The sequence below is a fragment of the Xiphophorus hellerii genome, chromosome 4, assembly GCF_003331165.1.
Source record: "Xiphophorus hellerii strain 12219 chromosome 4, Xiphophorus_hellerii-4.1, whole genome shotgun sequence".
Lineage (NCBI taxonomy): Eukaryota > Metazoa > Chordata > Actinopteri > Cyprinodontiformes > Poeciliidae > Xiphophorus > Xiphophorus hellerii.
Window position 1 is genome coordinate 6,412,157 of NC_045675.1, and position 26,741 is coordinate 6,438,897.

The following is a 26,741-nucleotide window of genomic DNA, read 5'->3' on the forward strand; positions in this document are numbered from 1 at the left end:
ACACAAAATAATGTTTTTTACATCAACTCAAGCAATAGTATCAGGGGTGTGAAGGATGAGTGGGGTGTCTTTTGCACCTCTACGGCCACATGCACATCGGGAACTGATTCGTCCCTGTCTGCATGAAAATCTATTTGACAGCTATCCTCGCACTTTACGCGCTCATAACCCTTATTTTGATGCCTTTAGCGAGATTGTTGCTCACTAGCGTTACTGTATTTGTTTTCATTCTGGAATTCTGACCAATCCCAGCTCGATGTGGGCGGAGACTTTGCCGCCTTCACAGCAGACCACGCCCCTATGTTCAAGGAACAGCGCTTCATACATACACTGTTGTTAGCGACGTAGCCACTACAGTCAGTTACATTTTTCACATTTACGTTTGCTAACGCTTCTCAAAACTTTCCTTCTCTTTTCATCACCGCCTGTTAAATGCTGGAGTAGCAGTTTTCTAGTCGGGGATCCTTTACATCGGAGTGCAAAGTTGTAGTTGTTGGCAGCCGATCTAGGTAAGTTAATTTATGTTAGCCGAGGGTTCCTGTGGTAATGGGGTTTGGTTGTTGTGCTAAGGTGGCCAGCAGCAACATAACCTTGCCGAAAAGATGTAAAAATTCAGCAGGCGCCAGTCGCTTTTCGGCTGTGATGGAATCGTGTCGCTCTGTTTTATTCCATCTTAAAACTGAGGAATTCGGCAGCGGCAACGTTAGGCTGCAGCGCCGAGAACTTACTGAAGCTAGTTGCCAATGAGGCTAGCAACGTGAATTAGCCGAGAGGCTAGCGTTAAGCAGGCTAACCTGATGTATTTTACTGTTAGTTGGTTTTTGCCTTTTCTACTTCAATGTTTAAGTGGGTTTTGTTAAGAGACTGTTGTTGCTGAAAGAGACTCTGTTTTTGGAAACTTTATCAGCAAATTTAACGCTTATTTGAACGCGTATGCGACGTTTGAAAGCGCAAGCATTAGCCTGCTAGCTTGCTAGCGGTCTTCGTGAGCTAACGATACTTAAGATTAGCTAAATGAATGACTATCAATATAACTTAATTCAGGTACCGTGGTGTACAGTTTACGAAAAGTGACAATTAAAACGATCGATTACTGTACGACTGTAAGTAAGTTTTCTTACATGTCTTCTACCCAGCAGAGAGGAGAGGGTAATGTCAGTTAAGCTCATCAGATGTTTGAATAAAGTGCTCTTTCAGGAATAACCCGACAGTGACAAGTTAGTACTTTCTGGTTCTGTCTCGCTGCCAACTTATAGACACCATCATAACTTGCTTGCCACATAAACTGAAACGGACGAAAGTCAACGTCAGCCATCAGACCAGCGAAAGCGGTCATCTTGCCGAAAACGGATAGCTCGGCGTTTAGCACGGAGGGGGAGGGGAGATGAGAGCGCTGCAGCGAGCGACAGTGCCAGCAAAAATGGAGGCATAAATCGGATAAATGTTCGGTTTTTTGTTGCGCTGCTGTACTGATATCGCAGCCTTTCGCCGTCTGGCGTGTTTGCTTCTCGTTTCGAAGAAGAAAAACCGAAGCTAGAAGTGACAAAGACACACTATCTGCGACTGAAACGTTTACGCTCTAACACCGTGTTCTTCCCAGACGGTGGTGTAGGGCAATGAGGCACAAAGACTACCCTCCTCTGGCTAAATCCGATGACGTTTACTTAGGGACCGTCAAGAAATTACTTTCTATGTACAGCTGTGCTATTTTGTAAAAAGAAAAAGAAACGTAAGATATATTTAAAGCACGAAGGAAGGGTTGAATAACCAATGTAAAATAAAATAGCTTGACCAGTATCTGGTGCCACTGGAAAAGGCAGAAAACAAATCATATCTAGATCAATGTAAAGGGATGGGAATTAATGTGCATCCACCTGATCAATTAATTAATCTCCAATAAATATTAAACCAAACAGCAATTATGAGAAATTATGAGTTAGAAGTAGCAAAATATTGAAATAAAATCTCATCTGAAAAAGCTTTAAAAGAAATAAAAATTGTACATTTTACGGTTTATTTGTGTAGGGTAAAATGAATGCAGTTGAAATTCTGTGATTGTTTGAGACTGTTATGATGATATTGGTAGCAATTGTCTGCTTCACTTTTCACTCATTGTCATGATCTCCAAACCATTTGGCTTTTTTTTTTTAGTTGTTAAAAGTTTAATTTGCTTTGACTATAGAGTGCAGTGAAATTCCATTGGTGGTATATATATATATATATAAATATTTTTAATTTAGTTTTGATATTGCTGAAATAGTTTGCATGGTAATGTATTTTATGTCTTTTCGTAACGTCTGTAAGACATTGTTACTCTTGAAACGTTTAATTTGTGTTTAATTTAATTTTGTTTGTCTATAAAATAACATAATGGCTGTTTTGTAATGTCTCTAAATGGTGATTTAATTGTAATGTTTGGTGTGGACCCAGGAAGAATATTCTCTACTATGATGCAGACAAATGTAATCCTTAAATAAACAAATACATCATTGGCATGTAGATTGTGTTTCCTCAGTACTTAGGATGCAGTACTGTACAGAATCTAGACTGTTGTTATTGAAATGGCGATTGCAATTTAGTGTATTGTGCAATTCTACTTGCTACGAATGACACCTATCGTATGAATCATTGCCAGCTGAAAAATATTGCTCACTATGTCGCTAATAATAGGCTAATAATCCAGCAACACGGACAGTTGCGCTGACCACTGTTTTCTGAGGTGTGTCAGTGGGCGTTTGGAGATTTGTTTCACAGTTTTAAATCCTTAACTGCCCTAATGACTACATTTAGAAAGTAAGTGAGAAAGTTTAAGGAGTATTCTTGTGTTTTTTTCCTTTTAAGCTCTAGTAAAGTATGCTCTAGTCTGAGTATGTGTATACCATGAAGAGACGTGCAGAAGACCCAGAACCGATTTTTGTGAAGCAGCAACCACGCCGTCCCCCAGTTCAAGCTATTGGAGAAGGCTTTCAACGGGCCCTTGTCCCGGCCCCACCTGTTGTTGAGGCTGCTGCAGACACCATGCAGCCCTCAACTGGTATACAGTACTCTCTCCCCCAGGCCTACCAGGTATGATATGGGGCAAATATTTACATTCTAACATATTTTTTTAAAAGTCAATGACAGTTAGAAACTTGCTTTTTATGCAACAAGTATTTACATGGTTCTGTTCTATTTCTACCTTTCTTAAAGGTGCCTACTATGCCTCAAAGCACAAGTGGACATGGGCACAACAATGCTGCACCACATATTGGGCCTCATACACATAGCCTGGCTGTGCAGTCTCAGGGACCTGCAGTGGTCCCAGGTCATGTTCATCCCCCCACACCCATAGCTTCAGTGCAAGGACAGCAGCAGCAACAGCAGTTTCAGCGGTTAAAGGTTTGAACAACCAAATGCTTTTGGCTTAATATGTAAAAAAAAACCCCCCAAAAAAACAAACTTTGTTTGATAATGTATTTCCACAAAAAAACAGAACAGGGAATATGCTAATATATTTTAACTTTTTGCTTTGTAGGTTGAAGATGCCCTGTCTTATTTGGATCAAGTGAAACTGCAGTTTGGGAATCAACCTCAAGTTTATAATGATTTTCTCGACATTATGAAAGAGTTTAAATCCCAGAGGTCAGCTTTGTTTTCATCGGTTGATTTTGAGAAAAAAAACAATAATACTTCTGTGTTTCAAATTCACATTCAGAATTGATGTTTTAGAGTTTAGTTAAAAGTATTTTAGGTGATAATACGGTGTCATTGATTCTGTTTCTGCAGCATCGACACTCCTGGAGTCATTAACCGTGTGTCGCAGCTCTTTAAGGGCCACCCAGACCTCATCATGGGTTTTAACACTTTCCTGCCGCCTGGTTATAAGATCGAGGTTCAAACCAACGATCTGGTGAACGTAACCACACCTGGTCAAATACACTACATAACTCCTCAAGGAATATCGGTACAAAACATCCCAACAACTGGGGGATCTAGCCAACCAACTAGCCTCCAACAACACCAGAGTCTCCCACAGACCAGCCTGCACACCACCACTACCCCAACTATCACCACTCAACCTGCTTTAAACAAAGCCAGCAAGGTGGAATACTTATTCACATATCTTTTGAATAAGATAGGTAGCTTGTGGTGGTTTAGTGGCATAACAAATTTTTGCGTTGTTGTTTCTCTTAGCAGCTTATTCAGTCTCCGGCCCACACACCCACCAGCCAGCCGAATCCATCCATCCCGTCGTACGCCTCACCACGTTCTCCTTCAGTTCAGCCCCACACTCCCGTCAGCAGCACCCCATCCAGCGGGCCACCTCTCCAGAACAACCAACCTGTGGAGTTTAACCACGCCATAAATTACGTCAACAAGATCAAGAACCGCTTCCAGGGCCAGCCGGATATCTATAAGGCCTTCCTGGAAATCTTGCACACTTACCAGGTGAAAAATGTGAAATTTGAAAATCTCTAGAACTTCCGAAGAACGTTCAACTCACTTCTGCTTTCTTTGGATTCTAAATGTTTTAGAAAGAACAGCGGAATGCTAAAGAGGCTGGGGGGAATTACACACCAGCTCTGACTGAACAGGAGGTTTACACTCAAGTGGCCAGACTTTTTAAGAACCAAGAGGACCTACTGTCAGAATTTGGACAGTTCCTGCCAGATGCAAACAGCTCAGTGGTGAGTCTCTGAATGCAGCCACAACATTTATGCAAAATGTTAGTTATGCAAAACTAACTGGGTCAGTGTTTTATTAGTCACTGGATATCTAATAAAAAATTATCTTCTACTGTTAAATACCACTGGATCTTCAAAAGTTAAAGATTTAGAAGAAGCAATCTTAAATACCTACAGATTTTCCCAGATCGATCTTAAATTCCATTTAATTATGCCTTAAATTTGTTTGACAACAACATTAAATTACCATACTGTGACGAAGTTAAATTATATTTAATATATTTATGTGTGATTACAATGTTACTGTGTAAAGGCCTTTGCTAACTGCACTATGACTCGCATACCAGAGCCAACAGTGCCAGCGCAAGTCAAGCAGGGTACAAAATTATGAAGCTGGAATAATGTGTGTTTTAAATTGAACTCATAATTGAAATTTAACTGAGATAAAACTTTCAACAATCTTAACCAAGCCTCAGAGTCTCTGTGGTTCAGAACTTCATGACAATTTATCCAGAATGAGGATGTTAAGTCAAACATTTTGTTTGACATGCAAGACATTGTCTTTGTCTTGCATGCTTGAGAAAATTCTACAGCTTTTATTTGAAATTTAATGATTTAATTCCGATATTTTACTTAACATGAATGTTTATATTTTGTTGAATTCCTTTTTATTTAGTTTCTCAGAATTGTTTTCTGATACATAATTACTTTTGGATTTCTGTTCTTTTTTTCTGTTTTGTCTTTGATTGTGATATGCACTTCTCTGTGTAGTTGTTGGGAAAGAGTCCTCCAGACAGAGCAGAGTCAGTCCGTAATGATCACGGTCCCACAGTAAAGAGGCCCTCGCTGAACAGCAAACAGAGACTGAACCAAAATGGTCTGCCAATCAGAAGACCTGCTGGAGTGGGATCCACACCGCCTTTCAAGGTACACTAAGACATGTATCAGTTTTATGGATGTTTAAAATAAAATAAAGGTTGAACATTCTGTTATGAATTGTAGTTTAGTGAATGTTTAATTTATGAAACATGTTTAAACTATTGCAGAAAAAGGCTCTTGTCATCGGTAAGGCCCACGGCATGGCTGAAGGCGGTAAACTCAGCACAAGCACTGAAACTATGTTCTTTGAGAAGGTCAGCTTTATTATATTTAATAATTCAAGAAATCTTGCTTGAAGTAAAATTTTGATAATGTTTATGATAAAAATCATCTAAAATCCAACTTTCTTTGCTGAAACAATAAAACGCAGGTGAAGAAGGCTCTACGGAGCTCAGAGGCATATGACAACTTCCTCCGATGTCTGCACATCTTCAACCAGGAAGTTATTTCTCGCACTGAGCTGGTCCAGCTAGTCATCCCATTTCTTGGGTAAATCTGTGGCTTCTTGGATACCTCTTGTACCTGTAGACATTAATCTAGTAACGTTAACCTCAAGGCTATCCTTGTATTTTCACAGAAAATTCCCAGAGCTTTTTACTTGGTTTAAGAACTTCTTGGGCTACCGTGAATCTAGTCACGGGGAGCTGAGCCACACAGAGAGTTTACCCAAGGAGCGTTCTACAGAGGGCATCGCCATGGAGATCGATTATGCTTCCTGCAAGAGGCTGGGGTCCAGCTACAGAGCACTGCCAAAGAGCTATCAGCAGCCTAAGTGCACAGGAAGAACACCGCTGTGCAGAGAGGTTAGAGATGAGTTAAATATGTCCCATCATGTTACCAAGACAACTTGATTAAAAAATAAAATTCTTGTGTATCTTAAATCTGAGTCATTGCAGTCAGATACGCTTAGATATTAAACTTTTTTTTTCTTTTCTGTGTGACAGAATGTCTACTGACTAGAATAAGAAATTAAATGAATGAAATTATTTGATTCTTTATCTGTTAATCTGAATTAAATTCTTTGTTTTAGGTTTTGAATGATACCTGGGTGTCTTTTCCATCCTGGTCGGAGGATTCCACATTCGTGAGCTCCAAGAAGACTCAATATGAGGAGCATATTTACAGATGTGAAGATGAGCGCTTTGAGGTGAGGAATTATCATTCTGGTCTTTTGCATATCTGGTTCAATGTCATATTCTGTCTCTTAGCAACCTTGTATGTATTTTATTGGAGTTGTGTGAGAAGGACCAACACAAGGCAGCACGTCATTCTAAGGTGACGAAATAGAACTATCACTGCAAAACCGAAGGTGACATGGATCTCAGCAGGCTCAGTGAATAAAATGTGTCAACATCTCTCATCCTAAAGGGTTAAACACATTGATTGGATAATAATTTCAAATGTTTGGGGGGTTTTCTGTGAAAATTGGGGAACGTTTTCTTCCAGTATTACCCTATATTTCTGCTTTAGCCATTCTCTAGTCTGCTTTGACCAATCCCCCTGTCTCTGCTGAAGAAAGGCCTCCCCACAGCATGATACTGCCATTGCTATTTGAGTGATTGTGTGTTCAGGTTGTGTTTTTCTCCATAAATAGCATTTTGTGGGTAGGCTATGCTTTGTATTGTGCTGTCACATAGATTCACAATAAAAGGCTTTGAGATTTGTAATTGTAACTTGTGGAAAAAACATTGGAAAACATCTTTTTTTTTCCGTTCAATTTGACGTCCAGGTAACCAAGGACAACTTGACACTTTTAAAAGAGCAAATGTATTTTCACTGTATTCTCTGCAGCTGGACATTGTGTTGGAAAACAACCTCGCCACAATAAGAGCCCTGGAGACGGTGCAAAAGAGGCTCTCCCGCATGTCGGCTGAGGAGCAGCTGCGGTTCAGGCTGGACAACACGATGGGCGGCTCTTCCGAGGTCATTCATCGCAAAGCCATTCAGAGGATATACGGCGACAAAGCTCCCGACATCATTGACGGCCTCAAGAGAAACCCCGCCGTGTCTGTACCCATCGTTCTGAAAAGGTAATGGTCTCACTATTAACTTCCCCAACATGCCATAGCCTGATGAATCCTTACGCGTCTCATCACCTATTCAGGTTAAAAATGAAGGAAGAAGAGTGGAAAGAAGCACAAAGAGGGTTCAACAAAATCTGGCGGGAACAGAACGAGAAATACTACTTGAAGTCACTCGACCATCAAGGCATAAACTTCAAACAGAATGACACCAAAGTGCTGCGCTCCAAGTCTTTACTTAATGAAATTGAGATGTTATATGAAGATGTAAGTAATTTTAATTATTTTATTCTATGTGTACTTGATTACAATTGTTTTGGAGGTTTTTGTTGTTGGTATAATCAACTCTGTATGTTATTGAAGCTGGAGGTGTGCGATACTGCATATTAATTTGGTATCAAACTGATACCAAGTGAATGCAGAAACTGCATCAACAGTAACAATACTGATAGAAATATTGTTTGATTAAGCTTGATAAATTGTCAAACTTCTGAGTTTAAAATGTTTTTGTGTTTTTTTTTTTTTCCTCCTTTTAATTATTTTGTTTAAACTTTGGATAGAATGTGTACAAAGCTTTTAAGTATCTGCAGAATAGTTTAATAACAAAATAACATGATTTGGGTGCATTTTTCCTAGATAAACAAAATGCAAAAAAATTATTTGAGAGCAAATCAAAACAGATTTTCTTTTGAGGTAAAGTTGAAAAACCATAATGAAAAAATAAAATGAGATTTCAAGAGGGAATCTGAAACTAAAGTATCAATTTTACCACTGTAGTATTAATTGTTCTTGTACTTCAGTCACTGATGTGTTTTGCATTTGAACTTGTGAGAATTAGAAAAAAAATCCACGGTAAATTCAAACTTTTCCACCAGATTCTTATTTTTAAAATTCAGAGAACGTATGTATGTTATAAGTCCTGTAAATAAAAAGCTGAAAATATATAGCATCCAGACCAAAAGTATGTATAAAAACTACATTCTACAGCTGAGGGAAACTAGAGTTGTGAAATTGTGTCGTTTATGTTTGTTACCTTCTGTAAGACACAAATGAAAAACTTCAAAACTGACTTCAGTTTTCTCTGCTGTGTCCTGTAGCGCCAGGAGCGCGCCTCGGAGGAAACCGCCGCCCCGCCCCCCAGCGGCCCTCACATGACGCAGACCTACGACGATAGCCAGATCCTGGAGGATGCCGCTGCTCTCATCATTCATCATGTCAAAAGACAAGTGGGCATTCAGAAAGAAGACAAGTTCAAGATCAAACAGATAATCAATCATTTCATCCCCGACCTTCTGTTTGCGCGACGTGGCGAGCTCTCCGACCTGGAGGAAGAGGAGGAAGAGGAAGAAGAAGAAGAAATGGAGACAAATCAGGACGCCCCCAAGAAGCACAACGGCCTGCCAGGCCGCAGCCCATCCAAACCCAAGCTCTTGTTCTCCAACACGGCAGCTCAAAAGCTGCGGGGCACAGATGATGCTTACAACCTGTTTTTTGTGAACAACTATTGGTATGTGTTCTTCCGCCTTCATCACATCCTCTGCTCCCGTTTGCTGCGGATTTACGGGCAGGCCGAGAAGCAGATTGAGGAGGAAACCCGTGAGCGAGAGTGGGAAAAGGACGTGCTGGGCCTGAAAAGGGATAAGAACGAAAACCCAGCCATCCAGCTGAAGATGAAAGAGCCGAGTAAGAACGAGTTTTAAACGTTATCTTTAGCACTCTTATCTAACTCACACAGAGCTTCTGTATCTTCAGTCCACTTAAGTTTGCTAATGCTCACAGTATTCTTAAACATTATGATATTCAACAGCATTGAGATTGCATGCTTTCTTGAAATGATTTTATTCCCAGTTCCATTTATTAGAAGATAAAATAATTTTATTGAACATCAGATTGTTTTGAAGTAGACATTTTCAGACTCTTAACTTTTTACTTCTGTTTACAGTAAATATTTGGTCCTAAGTGTTAATAAATGGTTAATTTGAGCTATTTTTCAGTTTTTTCACGAAGCAATTGCATTTAATTCCCACAACAGATTAACACAAAATATACCAGTCTTTTTTAAGATCTGTTTTTCTTGTAGTAGATATTTACAAAAAATATATACTACAGCAAAAAAAATTGTTTATAATTTTTCAAAGGTTGTGTAATATTTTCGGCTCTAAGCTAATTTTATTTAGCTGGACTGAGGACAAAATGGTTCTTTGGACTGTAAAGGTCGCAGCCTCATTGTATGGACTGAATAAAATTGTATTTATATCTTAGAACTCTTAAAAAAAATGTTTGACAAAATTTTACCATAACTTATAAGAAGCAAACTTTAAAATGAAATGCATTTCTTTACACTGAGCTTAACTTATGATTTCCCTACTCTGTTATGGTGGCGCTTATATTACAGTCTACACCCAAGTAACTCAGTGTCTATGTTGTTTTGTGTGCAGTGGATGTTGATGTTGAAGACTACTACTCAGTGTTTCTGGAAATGGTGCGAAATCTTCTGGACGGGAACATGGAGCCGGCTCAGTACGAGGACTCCCTGAGGGAAATGTTTACCATCCATGCCTACATCGCCTTCACCATGGACAAGCTAATCCAGAGCATTGTCCGGCAGGTCAGTACTGTAAAAAGCACTGTAGAAAGAAATTTTCAGTTTTTCCCTTTAAATGTTCCTTTTTTTTCTTGTTGTTGTTTATAGTTAATGTTTGGCTTGAGACATGTGTTGCATACTAAAACCAATGTGTTTTCAGCTCCAGCACCTCGTCACCGATGACATATGCGTGCGTGTAACGGACATGTACCTGGCTGAAAGTGCCAAAAAAGCTACAGGGGGCGCTGTTTCCACACAGACATCCAGAGCTACAGCAGAAGGGGCCTACCAGCGGAAAGCGGAGCAGCTGATGACAGATGAAAACTGCTTCAAGGTATCAAACAGGAGATTAAAAGAATCGTTCAGCAGTCCTTATAGGAGGTTAGCCACTGACTGCTGCTGTTTTGCACAGCTGATGTTCATGAAGAACCGAGGATCTGTGAGCGTGGCGATGGAGCTGCTGGACACAGAAGAGGAGAACTCTGATGAGCCAACAGATGCAGAAGTAGGAATCAAAAAGATTAGGCTTCTTTTTTTTTACCCACTCCATTTTAATCTGCAGGTTGGCAAGTGGATACATATGTCATGATTTGGGTGGTGAGGCAGAGGCAGCAGACCCAGGGTAAGATGAATAAGAAGGTTTAATAATGAAAACAAGTCCAGAAATCCAAAAACATACAGAGTCCAGGCAGCACAAAGGAGCGGATGCAGAAGCTCGCAGGTAGTGACAACAGGTACTGGACAAACACGACGAGGACCCGACAAGGAACAAAGAACACAGGTGGGGTTAAATACACAGAGGGTAATCAAAGAGACAAGAAACACCTGGAAACAATCAAGGGGAGACAGGACAACACGGAGACTCAGAGAGACAGAAGCTCAAAATAAACACAGATAAGGAACAGATCCCGACAGCATACTTTTAAAAAAAATCAAATTTTGGCTGACAAGTATTGTATATTTACCTGCACTCTAGTGAGAACAGTCACCAGTTAAACTTTGTAGAAAACTGAGACATGAGTTGTGTGTCATGGTAGTAATTATAATATTGCTGTTCTGTCCATGCAAATGTAATCTACATGAAAAGACCCCAGTTTGCAGATGATGTTAGCTACTAGGAGTGTCCCGATACAACTTTTTCACTTCAGATACGATACCTATATTGCATATTTGAGTATGGGACAATACTGATATTGACTCAATGCGATATCAGCATGAATCATGCATATTTTTATTATTTGTTTTGTATTTTGGAATCTTAGAATAGGTTTTATCAGGTGGTATTAGTCAAACACAACAATAGGTATGAGAACAGCCGACCCATTTATTATTAACCAGTATCAAAGATTATAGATGCAGGCCCATAAAATCTGATAATAATTTTTTGGCTGATATTTTACAGATTTCCAACATCGGTATCAGATCAACTAATATTCATCACTGTGGTGTTGCATGTTGATTCTGGCTGAAGGAAGTCATCTTTACAGAGATACAAAGATATCTGCATGCAGAATTTTTTTTCCTTCTTTTTTTGGTGTAATGTCTGAGTTTTCAAATAATTGAAATCGTCGGCCATTTTTGGATGCTATGTTTTTTTTTTGTCCATAATATTCTAGAATGGGACAATACAAATTAAGAATTTGGAGCCAAAAAAATAAGACTGTATATGTGTAATTTTTCAAATTTTTTCATTTTGTTTTCTCCTCTTTCTCTCCATAGAAATGGTCAGACTACGTGAGCAGGTACCTGAACTCAGATTCTGCTTCTCCGGAGCTACGTGAGCATTTGGCCCAGAAACCAGTTTTCCTCCCCAGGTGAGACTCCAGACATGTCTCCCTCCTGTCTGTGCTCATCAGACTTTGCTCTGAGGCTCTTGTTGCATCATTTACAACATGTCAAACAAGCCGCCAAAATCAACTCTTTACCAGAGATAAATGCAAGGCCAGACATGCAGAGCTTTTTACAATCAAATATAATGTGGACATTGTAAGCTCTACCTTTTTAGTAAGAGAACCACACGGGTTGCAGGAGTTTAGAGTTTACCACAGTGTAACGGTTGAGTTCTTAGTGTTGTTTTCACTTCTAAAGATGGAACACTGCCTTTCATGGGAGATTGCACTTTATTTGGTCATCGTTTTAGAAAAAAAATCTACTTATTCATTTATTTACTTTATTTTTTTTTTTTTTTTTTTTTTTTTTTTTTTTTTTACCCCTCCAGGGGGTCTTTTTGTGGGCTCTAGAGTCCCTTTTCATGAAGTAGGCTGACAGGAAAGGGGGAAGGAGAGAGGGGAAGACATGCGGTAAATGTCGCCGGGTCCGGGAGTCGAACCCGCGACAGCCGCGTCGAGGACTTGAGGCCTCCAAATGTGGGTCGCGCTAACCCCTACGCCACCACGGCACGCCCCCTACTTTATTTTTTTTAACAGAAATCTTATTTATTATGAAGGACTTTTTAAAAATATTGTTTTGGGTTGATTAAGTTGAAACTTTTTTTTCTTTTTAAAGAAATGGAGGAATGAGTTGGATTTTTCACTTTGCAATTCAATGAGAGATGCACCAGTTAGTTTTCTGGCTGATTTCCTAATGCTCAAGTTAAATTTCAGTTTTTCTTAAGTTCTTTTAATGTTGGCTTGATAGACCAAACTATTAACTTTACTATCTTAACTCAAATCTAAAATCTGGGAATAGCGAGGTCTTTTTTTTTTTTAAATCTTGTCATACTCTTTGTGATTGTATACAGTGTTGTATTTGACATCTGTTTGCAACTTTAAATGGCCAGGTGTTCTTACCTGGCCAGGGTCTGCTGGTGTAAATCACACACCACAGTTGCAGCTTTTGAAAATATATTTTTCATCTCTGTCAGATAATGATGATTATTGTAATCATTTTGTTTTGTTTTATAGAAAAAAATGTTGGTAAAACAAATGGTCTGAAAAATCTGTACAGAAAAATAGGGTTTAATAAAATGGATGTTTAAATGATTTGTTCATAGTCGTTTTTTTCCTGACGCTAGAAAGATGGAATGTTGCCTTTGAAATCTTTCTGCTGTTATTTCTGCTGTTTTACATTTTTTTAAGCACAAAAAAATCACTCACTGTTGTGTTTTTTTTCTCAACTCACTGGTTCTTGGCTATAATTTTTCATCGGAGCCATCTTTTTTATTTTCCTCCGTATCATCAAATGTGGAGGGGATTATTAGCATATTTGATTAAAGAAATAAGTCATTGCATAGATTCCCAATGGGAGGGAAATTCCTAAAGTTCTGTTTCCATTGTCACGTTTCATCCTTCTCAATACATATTTCAGATATGTACATGTCAGGCAGCAGTTTTCTAGTGTTTCTCTTCAACAGTTTATTTTATAAATTGGCCTCACTGTCATGTCTTTTAAGTGGAGCCCTGAATGCAAAAAAAAATGCTTCTCGGCTTCCGTCCTCACTCATCTATCCCCTCAGCGGTAAGTACACATTTAAAACCTTGATTCCAGTGGGATGAATAATTGCATTTGTTTTGGCTCCTGCACAAAAATGGGATCAATCAACACCTGTTTAGTTTTTTTAATTTTATTTTTAAATCTAAACAATGTGTCTGTGCAAAAAAAGTAAGAGCACAGTGCAGAATTATTACGACTCGTGCTTCTGCTGCTCCTTTAGATCCACATTTCCCTCGAATGATTTGACTCCCTAAAAATTAAAGCTGATACTTGGTGAGTTGGAATGCGTTGGTTGGAAAAATTATGTTTTCTAAAATATGATTTCTTTTTTTTTTTTTTTGCCTGCATATTGTGTCAACAACATATAAAAAAGTGATTTAAAGAATTGTACTCATCAATATGTATGATACAGATTGCAGAGTATTTTTTACTCAATTCTGTTTGTTTATATAATCTAATATTGTTTTTTGTATTTTCCTCTTAAGGAATCTGAGACGGATACGGAAATGCCAGAGAGGATGGGAGCAGCTGCAGCAAGAACGCATCACTAAAGGCTCCTCTGACAAGTCGCAGGATGGCAGCAGTGAGCTGAAGATGGAGTGCATGTTCAAACTAAACTCCTACAAAATGGTTTACGTCTGCAAGTCAGAGGACTACATGTACAGGCACACTGCGCTTTCAAGAGCTCATCAGGTGAGAACAGGCAGCTTTTCTCTTTTTTTCTTCTAAATTAAATATAATCATTAATGTAATCACTTTTTCCACTCGGTTGATGATCGCTGTCGGACCCTTTAATAGCTACAGGTGGTGCTGCTAATTCTTAATTGACTTTGTGTGTCTTAAACTCATTTGCTGCTAGCTAGTTTTTTATAAGATCACCACTGTTGTCTTTTAGCAAGAAAGTCCTCAGTTGGAACACAGCTGTTCAGTCTTTCTGCATGCATTTTACATAAAGTGATTAGTCGATTTAATTGTGAAGATTTGATTGAGAAAATCGATTAATCATTACCTTTAATATAAACACTCAAAAAAGGCAATTTTCTGTAGTCTTTCACAAGACAGATTATAGTTCACAAACTGTTTTCCAGACTTCATAATAAAAGTTTTCTTTGCTTCTAGATTTTTTTTTTCCGAATAAATAACAGCTGTGTTCAACTTCATATTTTAAAGGGAAAAAAAGCTCTGCATGAACTCAATTGATGTCTTTAACACATATCAGATGCATGAAATGTACTGAGACAGGACTGATCCTTTTTTGTTTCCAGCCTGGGTTTTATGAGGAGCTCTGATGCCTCTGAAAACCCAGAACTGAATAGTTCAGGTTCAAAAAGAACACTGGTTGCTGAACCCTAACACCGCCAGTCTGTGTTCAAGTGTGTGTTGTTTTATAGTAAATAATTAAGTCGAATCAGACATGTGTTTGATTGTTAATTATGTTTATTCCTGGTTGTAATTCGTTCAATGATCAGATTTAAAAAAAACAAATAGATTTTCAGTTGCAGCCTGGATGATCAGGACAGATCAAGTGGAAAACTGTCCAATTAGTCACCGGACGATTTCTCAACTAATTTCTGTACTTTTTGCTTATTTTTTTCCCTCTTATTTGTGTGGTTTTAGTCCCACCAGCGGGTGAACAGACGTCTGCATGGCCGCTTCCAGACCTGGCTGGACTCCTGGGCCCAGAAGCACGTGACGCCTGAAATGGCCACCAACACTCACAAGTGGCTGATGGGAGATGCGGAAGAGGGACTGTTGTCATGCACCACCACCTGCAGCCCTGAAGTCCTCCACTATCTCAACATCAACAAGTACCGGGTGCAGTACAGGACACTGTAGTTCAAACAGTTTAAACGCCTGCACATGTCAAAACTGCCAGAGGTGAATTTTTTTTTTTTCCCAACCTTCCAAAACTGGACTCTGCTGCCAAACGATATTGGTTTTTACTTGTTTGTTTTCTAGTTCAAGAGTTTTGCTGCAAATTCTGCAACAAATATACTGGAAAAAGCCACCCATCAGAGTGCTAAGAGGGTTCGATAAAAACACAGGAAGCGGCTCTCTTTCTCTCATCTGGGCTAAAGTTGAATTAAGATTCTCATCACCAAAACTAAACAACTGAAGGATAAAACCGTTCATGTTCTGTTAACTCCAGCTGTAAACCTCTTTAGGCTTTGAATGTTTTCAGTTGGGGTTGAAAGCAAAACGATGCACTATACATACAGTATAAAAATATGTATTCAATATTTCTGGCACCTGGTCGACATTAGTACCATGTCAGCTCTGTGTGTCAAGAACAGTAATTTATAATTGCCCAAAATGTTTCTTGTAAATATGTTGTTTATAATTAGATTCTTTTTTTTTTTTATCAGGTGTCATTGGTGTGTAGCATACAGTTTATAAAAATATATATTGAGTGTCAACATTTAGCCAGAAGATGCAAAGACTTTTATCAAGAAAAGGCAAAGTTTTACTGGTTTTTTTTTTTTCGTTTTTGTTTTTTTTACCAAAGAAGGTTATTTACAGACCTTTTTTTAATTTTAGTCTTCTGAACATCTTCCCAAAGTGTTTTTGTTTAGTAAAAAAAAAAAAAGAGAGAAAAAAATGACTCATTTATAACATAATTGGATCCCTTTTATGTGCATTTCTATTGTCGGTTTTTAGGACAACAGTTTTAAGATGATTGAATGTAGCTGAGTCTGAACAGCACTTCAAACTTTTTCTTGTTAATGAACTTTTCAAAAATATTTACAATCCGTGCAGGAGGGTCAGTGATATCTCAGACGTCAACGTTATGAATTGTGTACAGTTTAAGGATAAAAACACAAGCAATAATTTCTTGAGTCATAGTTTATTAAAGCTAACTTGTATTTCTTGCTCGAATACAAACGTGGATATTGGATGCCCATAAAAAGACTTTTTTTGGCCCTTTTTTGCCTTTTAATAAAATTGGAAATGTTTTTGATATTTTAGATGAAATTAGATGGAAGAGAGAAATCCGTCATATATTTAATGCTGGAACACGAGTCTCACATTAAAACTGTACATGTGTGCAACAGAATACCATTTAATTTCACACATGAAATGTTACATGGGACACAGAGAAGTTAAGATGAACATAGGCATCACTTCTTAGACAGTCTGTTTTTCTGAAGGTTCACTAAAGGCAGCGGTCAGTAATATAACCCGCTGCAGACAATCTTGAAATAGTTTAATACCTGGGTTTTTATTTTTCTATTTGCCGTGTTTGTTACAGAAATACAGAGGAAGTCCCGGGGGAGCCGATTGTACATACAGAGATTGTTTACACCTAGTTTAATGTGTCACTTCTTTTGACTTATATGATGTTGTACATGAGTGTTAGTATGGTGTTTGGCATTAAAATACCCTTTGAGTAGACAGAAACTTGTTTGCCTTGGTTTTTAGTAACACGTTTTGCATGTCAGCTGTTTATCTTGGTTTAGCTCTTTCTCCATGTTCTTGTCTGGATTCCCCTTGGATACTCCGGCTTAGTCTTATAGTCCAAATATGACGACCCAAAACTGCCCTAAAAGACTCTCTTCATCTCCATTGGATATGTGTGTACAGAAGAATGGATGGAGGGTTCAGCATCAAACATTCTGAGCATTTTTATTCAGATTAGACCAGTTAGTTCTGCCTTTGTTGTGGGGAAAAAAATCAAAACCACAAAATTATGCACAAGAAAAAGCAAAAATCTATTTTCTAAATTACGTTGCTATACAAAAATGCAGCACACCGTCAAGGTTAAAGTGCCTTGCAAAAGTATCCATACTCCTTGAACTTTTTTACATTTTGTCACATTATGGCCACAAACCTCTTTAGCCTCTTTTAAGAAAACACTTCAAGGTGGGATAAGGGTATAATTGTAACATTGTTTTGTGACAGCAAGGGGGGTATTATTTTCAAAAAAGATATACTAACCAGAGACATCAGGGATAAAGTTAAAGACAGGTTAGTAGTAGAAAAAGTAGACTTGGCTTCTGAAATAAAACCCAAAATTTGAAGATGAAATTGAGCACTGTTTGATCTATTATCTGAAAAGGGAAAGTGGCACAGTTGCAGATCTACCCAGACAGGATCAGCTCAGGTGTGGGAATCTGTCAGCACTACATCTGTTTGGTGTTCATTCTAAGAATCTGACCTTCACTGAAGAGCAGCAAGACGAAAACCGTTGTTGAAACCAAAGCAATTTGCCACAGGCCATGTTGGAGTCAGCAGAAGAGAAGAAGGTGCTCTGAACAGATGATACGTCATGCAAAATGTGACATGTGAACCTAAATTAAGCAAATTAAATACTATGTTAAAAGCATGGTATCATGCTGGGGGATGTTATGTAGACAGGGCAAAAATACTCTGTAGATTGGAAAAGTTGGTATTTTTTTAACTACCCAATTATCCACAATCACAATAAAATATGCAAGTTTTTCTTTTAGTTAAAAAAAAGTTGATGGTTTATATATACTTTTGCAAGGTGCTAAATTTCAGACATCAACAGGGTGTCAGTTGTGAGTTAATTTGGAGGAACGGAGATGTCTACTGTGCTCGTACGTAGATCCGTGTACAGATCACATCATCTGCTCCAAAGATCTGAAAGGAAATGAGAGTGGAAGAAGAATGAATAACAACTTTATCATTTTTCCTAGAAAACTTTTGTTAATCTTTAAGATCTATATTCTTATTCGATTTGGAAGACATTACATGTGCTTCAAAGTAATTCTCTCAAACATTTCCCTTCAAGTCAGAATAACCAGTTTCAAGGTAAAACAGATGATTTTCACAGTAAATTGGTATTTATGTTTGTCAGGATTCCTTTAACAAGCACCCATCAGCATAGAAAAGAACAGCTGTGGGCCAGAATAATAGCAGTCCTACATCTCCTAACCAGGTCAATGTTTTTAGGAAAAATGTAGTAGATTAGCCATGAGCTGTAGAACAGTTTAATCTTATTTAAGGTTGGAGGCAGCAAATATAAATGCTAATGACTGAAAATCAGAGCAAAGCAAAAATATTGATCAGAAAAGTTTAACAGAGGGGAAAATAAAGAAATCTGGGACATGTTATGCTGTTCTGATAAAATGATCTCATACTTTTTGGGGGAAACCAAAGTCAGGAATACCCAGAAGAAAAAACAAAACTCCTCTTTTAATGGATCAGACTAGAGCTGATATGAAGACTTAGCTGATGATCTTCTTCAGGATGGTTAAAGTAAGGCCACAGCTATATGTGAGCACTGTGACAATTAGAACACGCCCATGTGAAGGGCGTGTTCTTCACAATAGCTCCTATTGTTGAAAGGAACAAGTGTTGATAAGGTTGCAATTTCCCAATGAATATAGTCACTGGAAGCAGTTTGTTGATGAACTGAACCAAGTCATTATAAAACATTATTATCTGATTCACAGAGAAGTTCATATTTGGATTTTGAGCTGTTTGTCTTTGTTTTTTTAAACACACTGCTAATGAACACAACTGCATTAAAAAAAAACCATCACTGTTCATCCCAAACCAATATTCATGCTGGAGTGCCCCCTTTTGAAGAAATTAATTATAAACTACAAAAAACTAAATCTTGCTAAGTATTTTTGGTCTTTTTGGTATTTTTGGTTTCTAGTGCAAATATCTTACACTTCAAATAAGATAAAACTTATTCACAAGTAACTTTCAGTACCATAAGAGATTGATTCAAGTCAATAATTCCTTTAATATTGATGAACAAGTTCTAAGTTTTACGTGACATAATCTGGCAGTGGAACTAGTACTTAGTAAAAAATACATGGTTAGAATGTTGTGTTTTTGCAGTGTATAATTTAAAACCTTTTCTTTTTTTGTCAGACGGGCATAATAAAAATGGGTAAATGAGCAGATTAAACTCTTCTAGAGTGTGTATAATAAAACAATATTCTTCACAGCACTACAGCCAAAGCGTTTTCATCATGTAGGATGTTTTATTGTCACAACCTCCTGCTAAGAAAGAAAATGTTTTATTTCAGTCAACATGTCCAACTGTGACATATACATCCATTACTGATCTTAAATCCCCTCAGCATCAAAATACATTTATCAGATCATCATAAGTTCAAAAAGTTGAACCACATTTTTAAACTCCGCTGCTCCCCTGTTGTTGGTTAATTTACAGGTTAGATGCTGAAATTTCCATAATGGACAAAGCTCTTTTTAAAACCTGTCCTCCAACACTCAGGCAGACAGTAGCAGAGGCCATTGTTATTTAAATCGACTTTAATTAAGCACGGCAGCTGTCAGGTTTGCATTCTTCATCACATGTTTCGCTGTCTAGAGCAAAACAAGTGAAACAGCAGAGCGCCAGAGATTTATGGGCTTCTTAGGGAGTGTTGCTGAAAAAGGCTTAGAGCAACAGTACGTGTCATTACCCCAGGCGGTGCGGAGTGGAAGGATGAAGGGAAAGGTTGGAGCGGGGTTTAATTGAGCCGTGACGACTCCATCTGGCAGAGGGGTGTGATGTCATTAACTGGAGGTAACATCAGGGTTCATTAGCGCCATTCATCAGTGAGGAGAATGCAACGCTGCATCCCCTCATTCAGGCTAGATTCACCTGGCTTCTAACTTACTAAATAGATAAAGGGAATTATTTTGTTTTAGTTCTTTAGGTAATTTAATTCAGAATACATTTGAACTCAAAATATGAGCCAAATGCATAGAAAAGACTAGTTTCCCTATTTTCCCCTCAGGAATCCCTTTATTGGTCATTATGTTCATCAGTGGACGACCTCACTGAGAGTAGAAACCATTATGTCACCATTAGCTGACAAAACCAATGCTTTTTCTACAGTGTTAGAATAATAGTTTTTGCTAGAACAATAACTCTAAAAATGTACATTTTTCTAAATAATGTCTAAATAATTTTGCTGCCACTGATAATTGCATTTGATCTGTGTCTGGTTTAGAATTGGAGATTAATTTAACTGATCTGTTCTCTTTCCTGCAGTAGAAAAAAAAAGCCTCCCAAGATTTAGATCCAACTTCCACACAATTCTGTACAATTGAAATAATAATAAATAATAGAAATTTATTGCTACTCTGTTGAACGCCAACGTTAACTGAACTCAGATGTTTGTTAAATTTTTTTTCCAGAAATCAAATGGCTGGTTGTGCCATTTTAAGTCCATTTCACATGTTTATTCTTTAGTTGCGCTTGTGGTATTTAAACCTTCAAGAAAAGTTTTTTTTAATAGCCAGCTTCTTTTATGAGTTGTCCATTTGCAAGCTGATGTTAATCTAAGTGGTTTGCAGAATGACTCTTTGTCCAAGAACGCACAAACATCATTTTTATGTTTCATAAGGCAGCTACAATGCTGTGGGTTTCCATTCATATTAATAATAAAAAACATGTTGTTGCAAGACAAAGCTAAGAATAACACTGGAATTTTTTCCTAACAATTAGTTCTTTTTAAAAAATTTTTATTTTAACCATCCGAGCCTGCACATCCAATCTTCCTATGTTTAGGGAATCTGTCTGGCCTCTGTTCTCACATTTGTTATCTTTTTATTGTGAAATTATTTTTCTTTCCCTCTCCCCCCAAACGATTCAATTCCAACATGCCTATCAGATTATAGTCTGTCATTCCAACATGAACAGACAAACACACCCCTGTCTTAAACACAAACACATTTAGAGAGAAGAAATCTTTCTGTCACATCTGAAAACCTACATTCAGTCCAAATTGCTGCCTCTCCCAAATGTTTCCCTGATTGCCTCTCTGCAGAGGTGAGTCAGTGTCCACACAGAGATCTCCATCCATGCCAAATCAGACAGCCTTTTCACTCTTGCTTTAGTTTTTTTAATGTCCATCTGGCCTGTAAACCCAGAACAGATGTTTATAGGTTTCTCACAAGATTTTTTAAGGCAGGATCTGGAAGCAGACGTGTTTCTGATGGATGCAAGGCCATGAAGTGATAGGAGGAATGCAACAACAAACATATGTCTGCGAGACTTTCAATCCTTCCACAGTGCTTCTATATAGAAGCCATGAGAAAACTGTATGGTCTTTGTTTTCCTTGGAAAAATCATAAAGCTCTGTTCACACATGCCTTACTTATAAAGTAAGGCATGTTTATGAACAATCTGAGATGGGGAAAGGATAAATGAAAGACATTTTCAATTTGCTGTGAGATTTCAAAACACTCCCTGGAACTGACACGGTTTTTGTTAGTGCATGAACTTCTTTTTACTTCTCACAGTTGTTTCCTTTACATTTTTCTTTACATACAATTTCCATTGTAATTTGGAAAGAACTAAAATGTATCTTTTTGTACATGCAGGCAAATCTGATTAAGTTAGAATCCAAAAAATGGTTACATTGTTTTAGTTTGATATTGATACATTACATTCAAACTGATACATTTCTAGTGTTTATTTTTGCTCCCTTTGATCACTATTGCGCTCAGAAAATGAAAACGCAAATTAAAATAGTAAATTAAAACATATTTTTTTAAGTACTGATATGTGCTGCTGAAAGGTAAATCCACATACTGACTATACATGCTCAGTTGTTGATCAGAGATTTACGCAGGGTTTATGTCAAGCCAGTATGCTGACCAGTCTTAAGCAGGTATTGATACTTTTGGGCAGGTATTGATTGAATTTTCCTATGGGAAAATACAATCAGCATTTCCATAAAGCTTGTGATGAAAATGAAAAGATGAAGCTCTCATTAATTCCCTGCTAGATGACTGTTCTGTTGTGGACTTGAGAAACACAGCAGAAAAATTCAAAAAGGTGACATAAAATCACCAATCATCAATGACTGTGGAAACTTCACCGTGGACATCAAACGATTCTCATTTTTTGCTCTTTTTCCAGACTCTGGGATCTCTACAAGTGAAAGCTAAACTTTGCCTCTGAAAAGATGACATTAGAGGTTCTGACATTGTTTCTCATTCACAGGAAATGCAACAGTTATAACCCAAGTCCCAGATTACATCCTCATTTAAAGACTTTTCCTTCCACAAAATTTTCCTTTAAATGCTTAGATTCAGCAAAGCGTCTTTTGTGGTGATGTTTTGTTGCTGTCCTCGTGGAACATATAATTGACTGTCGGTTATACAGCTGTTAAGTTAGCCATCTAGCAAAGGCATAACATGACATTTCTGTGTGGAAAAAAATCTATTTTTTATTGGTTTTATGTAATATCCTAATTTTCTCAGAAACTCATATTTGGGTATTAATTACCTGAAAGCCATAATCATCAAAGTTATGAGAAATTAACACCCAAAAAATATCACACAGGTTGTAATGATTTAGGACAGGTATTTCACTTTTGTGTTGGATTACTTAGATAAATGAACTCATACTTTTTGGACATGTTATATTTTTAAGATTTTGTCTCGAGAGCAGATGAACGAAGCCATTTGCAGAAGGCATCACATCACTTATGAAGAGCAACACACATCTGTCAAACTTAAATGACATGAGCATTTGTCCCATTTTAAAGACAAAATATGCATTTATAGATCCACTAAATTACCAACTCCCTCAAAAACATTTATTAATTTCTTTTTGGTAGGAGTCATTAGCAGTACAAATAGGTGTGCTGCTGGTGATTTTGTAGAAAACAATTATAAACTTATAAGAAATGTTTTCTTTTGTTCTAAACAGTTTTCTTATTATTAAAGTTGGTATTTGCTACAGTTTGTAGTGTGAGACTATGCAGCTACAGCAAAAAAGGACTTCTACTTAAAGGCCTTTAGCACATTTTTACCAGGGTACCAATAGTTCTGGAGGTCACTGTGATTACTAATGTTTAGGTAGGTGAATCTTATCACAAAAAAAACTGTTCAGTACTTCTGCTTTTGGACCTGATGAAAGACAACACCTTCTGCAATGCTGCATATTTCGTCACATAAAAATACATGATGATCTCCTCTCTCTACAATCTGATTCCCATCACACAAGTTGTTTTTTTAAATAAAGTACACACCGTTCCCTTTTCCAAACCCTGTGCTTTGTGCCCCGCTGTGAATAAAGGCAGCCATTTCCAAGTCTGTCACTTTGTGAAGGATCCAAACATCTGGTCTAAGATTCTGGTCGAAATCCATCACTAAGAAGATGAGTGTGTTTGAAAACCATAGATTGGGAAAAGCAAACAAAGAGCTTTATATAAATGAGACCATTCTGAAGAGTTCATAGTGTAATCACTGCCTAAAAAACCAGATCCCCTCTTTTTTTCACCATTTTGCTATCTGAAGTATTTGCTTACCAAAATGAGTTCCTCCCCTTTGAGTTCTCGGCTCCAGAAGGTTTTTGGACCGTTCCCGCTCAGCAGAGTCTGTTTGCAGTAAATCTTGTTTTCCGTCTCCCACGTGGCCAAACTCTGCAAAAGATATTCAGTTTAAGATGTTTTACTGAAATTCCACCTTCAACTTCACCTGTCTGCAGTAAACTCAACTACAAGGCATTTGAATGTTGCCAGTTTAATGTGGCTCTATTGTAAAGTGTAATAAGGAAACTAAAGTTTGATGTGTTCAGGGGCAGATTTTAATTTCATAATCTATATTTGTTTTATACATTTTTGTGAGTATTTACTGTTGTTGGTGCCCGTTTAGATTTGCCACCAGTTGGTTTTTGAGTTACCTTACACTTTCTGCCATCCACCGTCTCCTCGTTGAACTCCTCGCCTACGATGAAGTTGATCTCCGTGGTGCGTACAGTCGTGGAGGTCTTGATGTAGAAGTGGTCACCGCTCTGTTTTATCTCCACATGGGGTTTGGATGCAGCCGCCCCTGCTACCTTCCTCAGCATGGCGTTCACACCTGAGATTCAGACACACAATTCAGTTCAAGCCTTCTTCTTTTATAAATTGCTGCTTGACACAGAGTATATTACCTTTCTAACTCCGGTGAAAAAATATGAGTTCATTCAGTTTTTATTCTCCACTAATCTGGAACAGACTTTCATAAAACTGCAAAACAGTGATTTCCTTTAAATTAAGGCTAAAACCCGACCTGTTTAGAGCTGCCTTTGAGTGATAATAATTGGAACTTTAATCAATATATTTGCTTGATGGTTTTGATGATGGTTATTGATAAAATATAATCTTAATTGGTTGTTTCATAATTGGCTACTGCACATGTCAAACTTGAGGCCTGCGAGCCAAATCCGGCACACTATGGCTATATACTGTATGTGGCCCTTTAGACTCCAGAGGAAACATAAATAGAACTTTAATATGACATGTGTGCTAAAATATTGTTTTATTTGTCAAAACAAGTCAGTTTTTATTTGAATAGTGCCAAATGACATCATTGTAAAAAGATGTGAAATCTCATCCCACTATAATATTTAAAAAAAAAAAATTGGTTTAATTGCATAAAGCACTTTGAACCGCCTATAGTTGCTGAAGTATGTTATACAGATAAACTTGGCTTTACTTCATGTGCCTTGATGTGTTCTGGGAATTGTAGGCGATAGAGCAACAAGATGGTGTTTAGTTGTGAAGAGGAGAGAAAATGGTGTGTGGTTTTCAACATTTTCTACAAAAGGTTCTAACAAATGTAGAATGCCTTTATTTTGATATTCCCCAAAATTACTTCATCCAACTGCTGGGATAATCTCATTGAAGTCTCAACTGTTCCCTAATGTTCTTTAATTGCTTTGTTGAACATACATCATCAGAGAACATGCATCATTGCGAAGACTAAGGAACTGGGTCACAGAAAGAGTTGTGGACAAGTTTGATAAATGAAAAATGTGATGCAAAATCAGAAACCTACGAAGATACGAACCAACAGGACAGGCAACGATAGCATTAATCAGAGAAAGAGCCTGGAAGTCCAAGAGTTCTGTGGAGGAACTGCAGAGGTTCGAGGCTCAGGTGGCAGAATCTGCTGACAGGACCCGAATTAAACAGAGATGCAAAATACTTTGCGGGGAAGGTAACTAACCCCACACATCAGTGACTTGACTCAGATGGCTGCAAACTAATAATTTATCTATTGTATTATATGTTAAAACCAAATATCATCTCCCTTCCATTACACAATTATTCACTAGTTTATGTTGGATGATGACATCAAATTCCAATAAAACACATCAAAAATTGTGGGTTTAACATGACAAATGTGAAAGAGTTCAAAAGTTTAGGCCCTGTATTAGTTTTTATACTTTAGGCAGCCATGCCAAAGTAAAATCTTTCACTTTCAGTTAATCTTTTATTGTTTTTAAAAGGTAAAGGATCCACCAGCAGCTGCACGTAAGATTAACATCAGCAGATGTTGCAAATATGGAGATCACAGCACAAGGTGATGAGAGGGAGGAATGTTGATGCTGTTCACTTTGTTTGACTCTCCTGTAGATTGTGATAAATTCTGTCCTCCAAATGGGAGAAAAAACTATTAACCCTCTGTCAGGGAGACACAGAGCGAGATGTGAGACTGCTTTGGTCTGTTTCCACTTTTTCCAAGAGTTCACTTCCACTAATGCATACACCAAAAACACCAAAAAATTTTTTAGGCAGAGTCTTGCTTCTTGCAGATTTTATTCAGAATATAATTTAATTATAACAAAAATCAGAAATTTTGAGTTAAAGTAAAACACTGAAGAAGATTTATGTGCACAGTGTATTTTTGATACAGCAAAAAGTTCTTATATTAAAGTTTTAATCTGTAAATAGTTCATCTCTCCAGTTTAATCATTGGGCAAACAAAGCTTGCTACAGTTTTTTTTCCCATGTGTCTTAAATAGCCGTCTTAAAACACAAAAACATGAAAGAAAACACTAAACACACTTACCCAGAGCTTTGAGCAACTCATCAAAATTCTCGCTGCTTTTCATTTTCCAGGTGCCTGAAAAATTTGCCATTTCTCTCGTCCTGTTGTGTGCCGGCCGACGCCTCCTGTCCTGTGACTCCTCAGCTGCCTTTCTTTAGGCTATTTCTCTCCATCCATCTCTCCCCTCCCTCCCTCTCTCCTCCCAGGGCGTAATGATCTGACACATCAGACCAAACCCCCCCACCCCGCCTCCACCTCTGCTTCCTCTCAACACACACACAGACATGTACTTAGAGACATTTACACACTTTGCTGGTGGTTTGCTCTGTGCGACCTTTTAATGTTTGCAGATTGTTGCAGTTATCAGTTATTTAAACCAGAATCTTTCTCTTGAATGAGCTT

General features: G+C 37.8%; 2 protein-coding genes across 5 annotated transcripts; one reads left to right on the forward strand and one right to left on the reverse strand.

Annotated features, from left to right (window-relative positions):
• Window positions 1-301: 301 nt before the first annotated feature.
• LOC116718598 (paired amphipathic helix protein Sin3a-like) lies at window positions 302-16,979 on the forward strand. Of its 3 annotated transcripts, XM_032560723.1 has the most exons (22): window positions 302-509; window positions 2,842-3,066; window positions 3,190-3,378; window positions 3,515-3,621; window positions 3,766-4,081; window positions 4,174-4,428; window positions 4,515-4,667; window positions 5,436-5,591; window positions 5,711-5,797; window positions 5,914-6,032; window positions 6,121-6,346; window positions 6,574-6,690; window positions 7,335-7,573; window positions 7,648-7,831; window positions 8,662-9,247; window positions 10,003-10,172; window positions 10,309-10,482; window positions 10,561-10,653; window positions 11,868-11,962; window positions 14,066-14,273; window positions 15,198-15,458; window positions 15,540-16,979. In XM_032560723.1, the coding sequence occupies exons 2-21, from the start codon at window positions 2,881-2,883 to the stop codon at window positions 15,414-15,416; spliced, it is 3,879 nt and encodes a 1,292-aa protein (XP_032416614.1). In that variant the 5' UTR covers window positions 302-509; window positions 2,842-2,880; the 3' UTR covers window positions 15,417-15,458; window positions 15,540-16,979. The 3 variants fall into 3 exon arrangements, with proteins under 3 accessions (XP_032416614.1, XP_032416613.1, XP_032416615.1); XM_032560722.1 differs by having other exon boundaries at window positions 15,198-16,979; XM_032560724.1 differs by having other exon boundaries at window positions 4,177-4,428; window positions 15,198-16,979.
• LOC116718603 (cellular retinoic acid-binding protein 1) lies at window positions 16,572-26,491 on the reverse strand. Of its 2 annotated transcripts, none has more exons than XM_032560729.1 (4): window positions 26,361-26,491; window positions 24,205-24,383; window positions 23,831-23,944; window positions 16,572-18,182 (listed from the first exon to the last, which is right to left on the reverse strand). In XM_032560729.1, the coding sequence occupies exons 1-4, from the start codon at window positions 26,428-26,430 to the stop codon at window positions 18,129-18,131; spliced, it is 417 nt and encodes a 138-aa protein (XP_032416620.1). In that variant the 5' UTR covers window positions 26,431-26,491; the 3' UTR covers window positions 16,572-18,128. The 2 variants fall into 2 exon arrangements, with proteins under 2 accessions (XP_032416620.1, XP_032416622.1); XM_032560731.1 differs by lacking the exon at window positions 16,572-18,182 and adding an exon at window positions 22,851-23,671.
• Between the last annotated feature and the right edge of the window lie 250 nt (window positions 26,492-26,741).

What these genes read in the sequence shown, in the direction of transcription:
- LOC116718598 (XM_032560722.1), top strand. Translation starts at nt 2,881, where the DNA reads ATGAAGAGACGTGCAGAAGACCCAGAACCGATTTTTGTGAAGCAGCAA. An exon ending in CTTTAAACAAAGCCAGCAAG is followed by an intron (nt 4,082 to 4,173) that starts GTGGAATACTTA and finishes TGTTTCTCTTAG; the next exon opens with CAGCTTATTCAGTCTCCGGC. An exon ending in GTACCCATCGTTCTGAAAAG is followed by an intron (nt 7,574 to 7,647) that starts GTAATGGTCTCA and finishes TCACCTATTCAG; the next exon opens with GTTAAAAATGAAGGAAGAAG.
- LOC116718603 (XM_032560729.1), bottom strand. Translation starts at nt 26,430, where the DNA reads ATGGCAAATTTTTCAGGCACCTGGAAAATGAAAAGCAGCGAGAATTTT. An exon ending in TGAGTTGCTCAAAGCTCTGG is followed by an intron (nt 24,384 to 26,360) that starts GTAAGTGTGTTT and finishes TCTGAATCTCAG; the next exon opens with GTGTGAACGCCATGCTGAGG. An exon ending in AAGGGGAGGAACTCATTTTG is followed by an intron (nt 18,183 to 23,830) that starts GTAAGCAAATAC and finishes ATTTCCTTTCAG; the next exon opens with ATCTTTGGAGCAGATGATGT.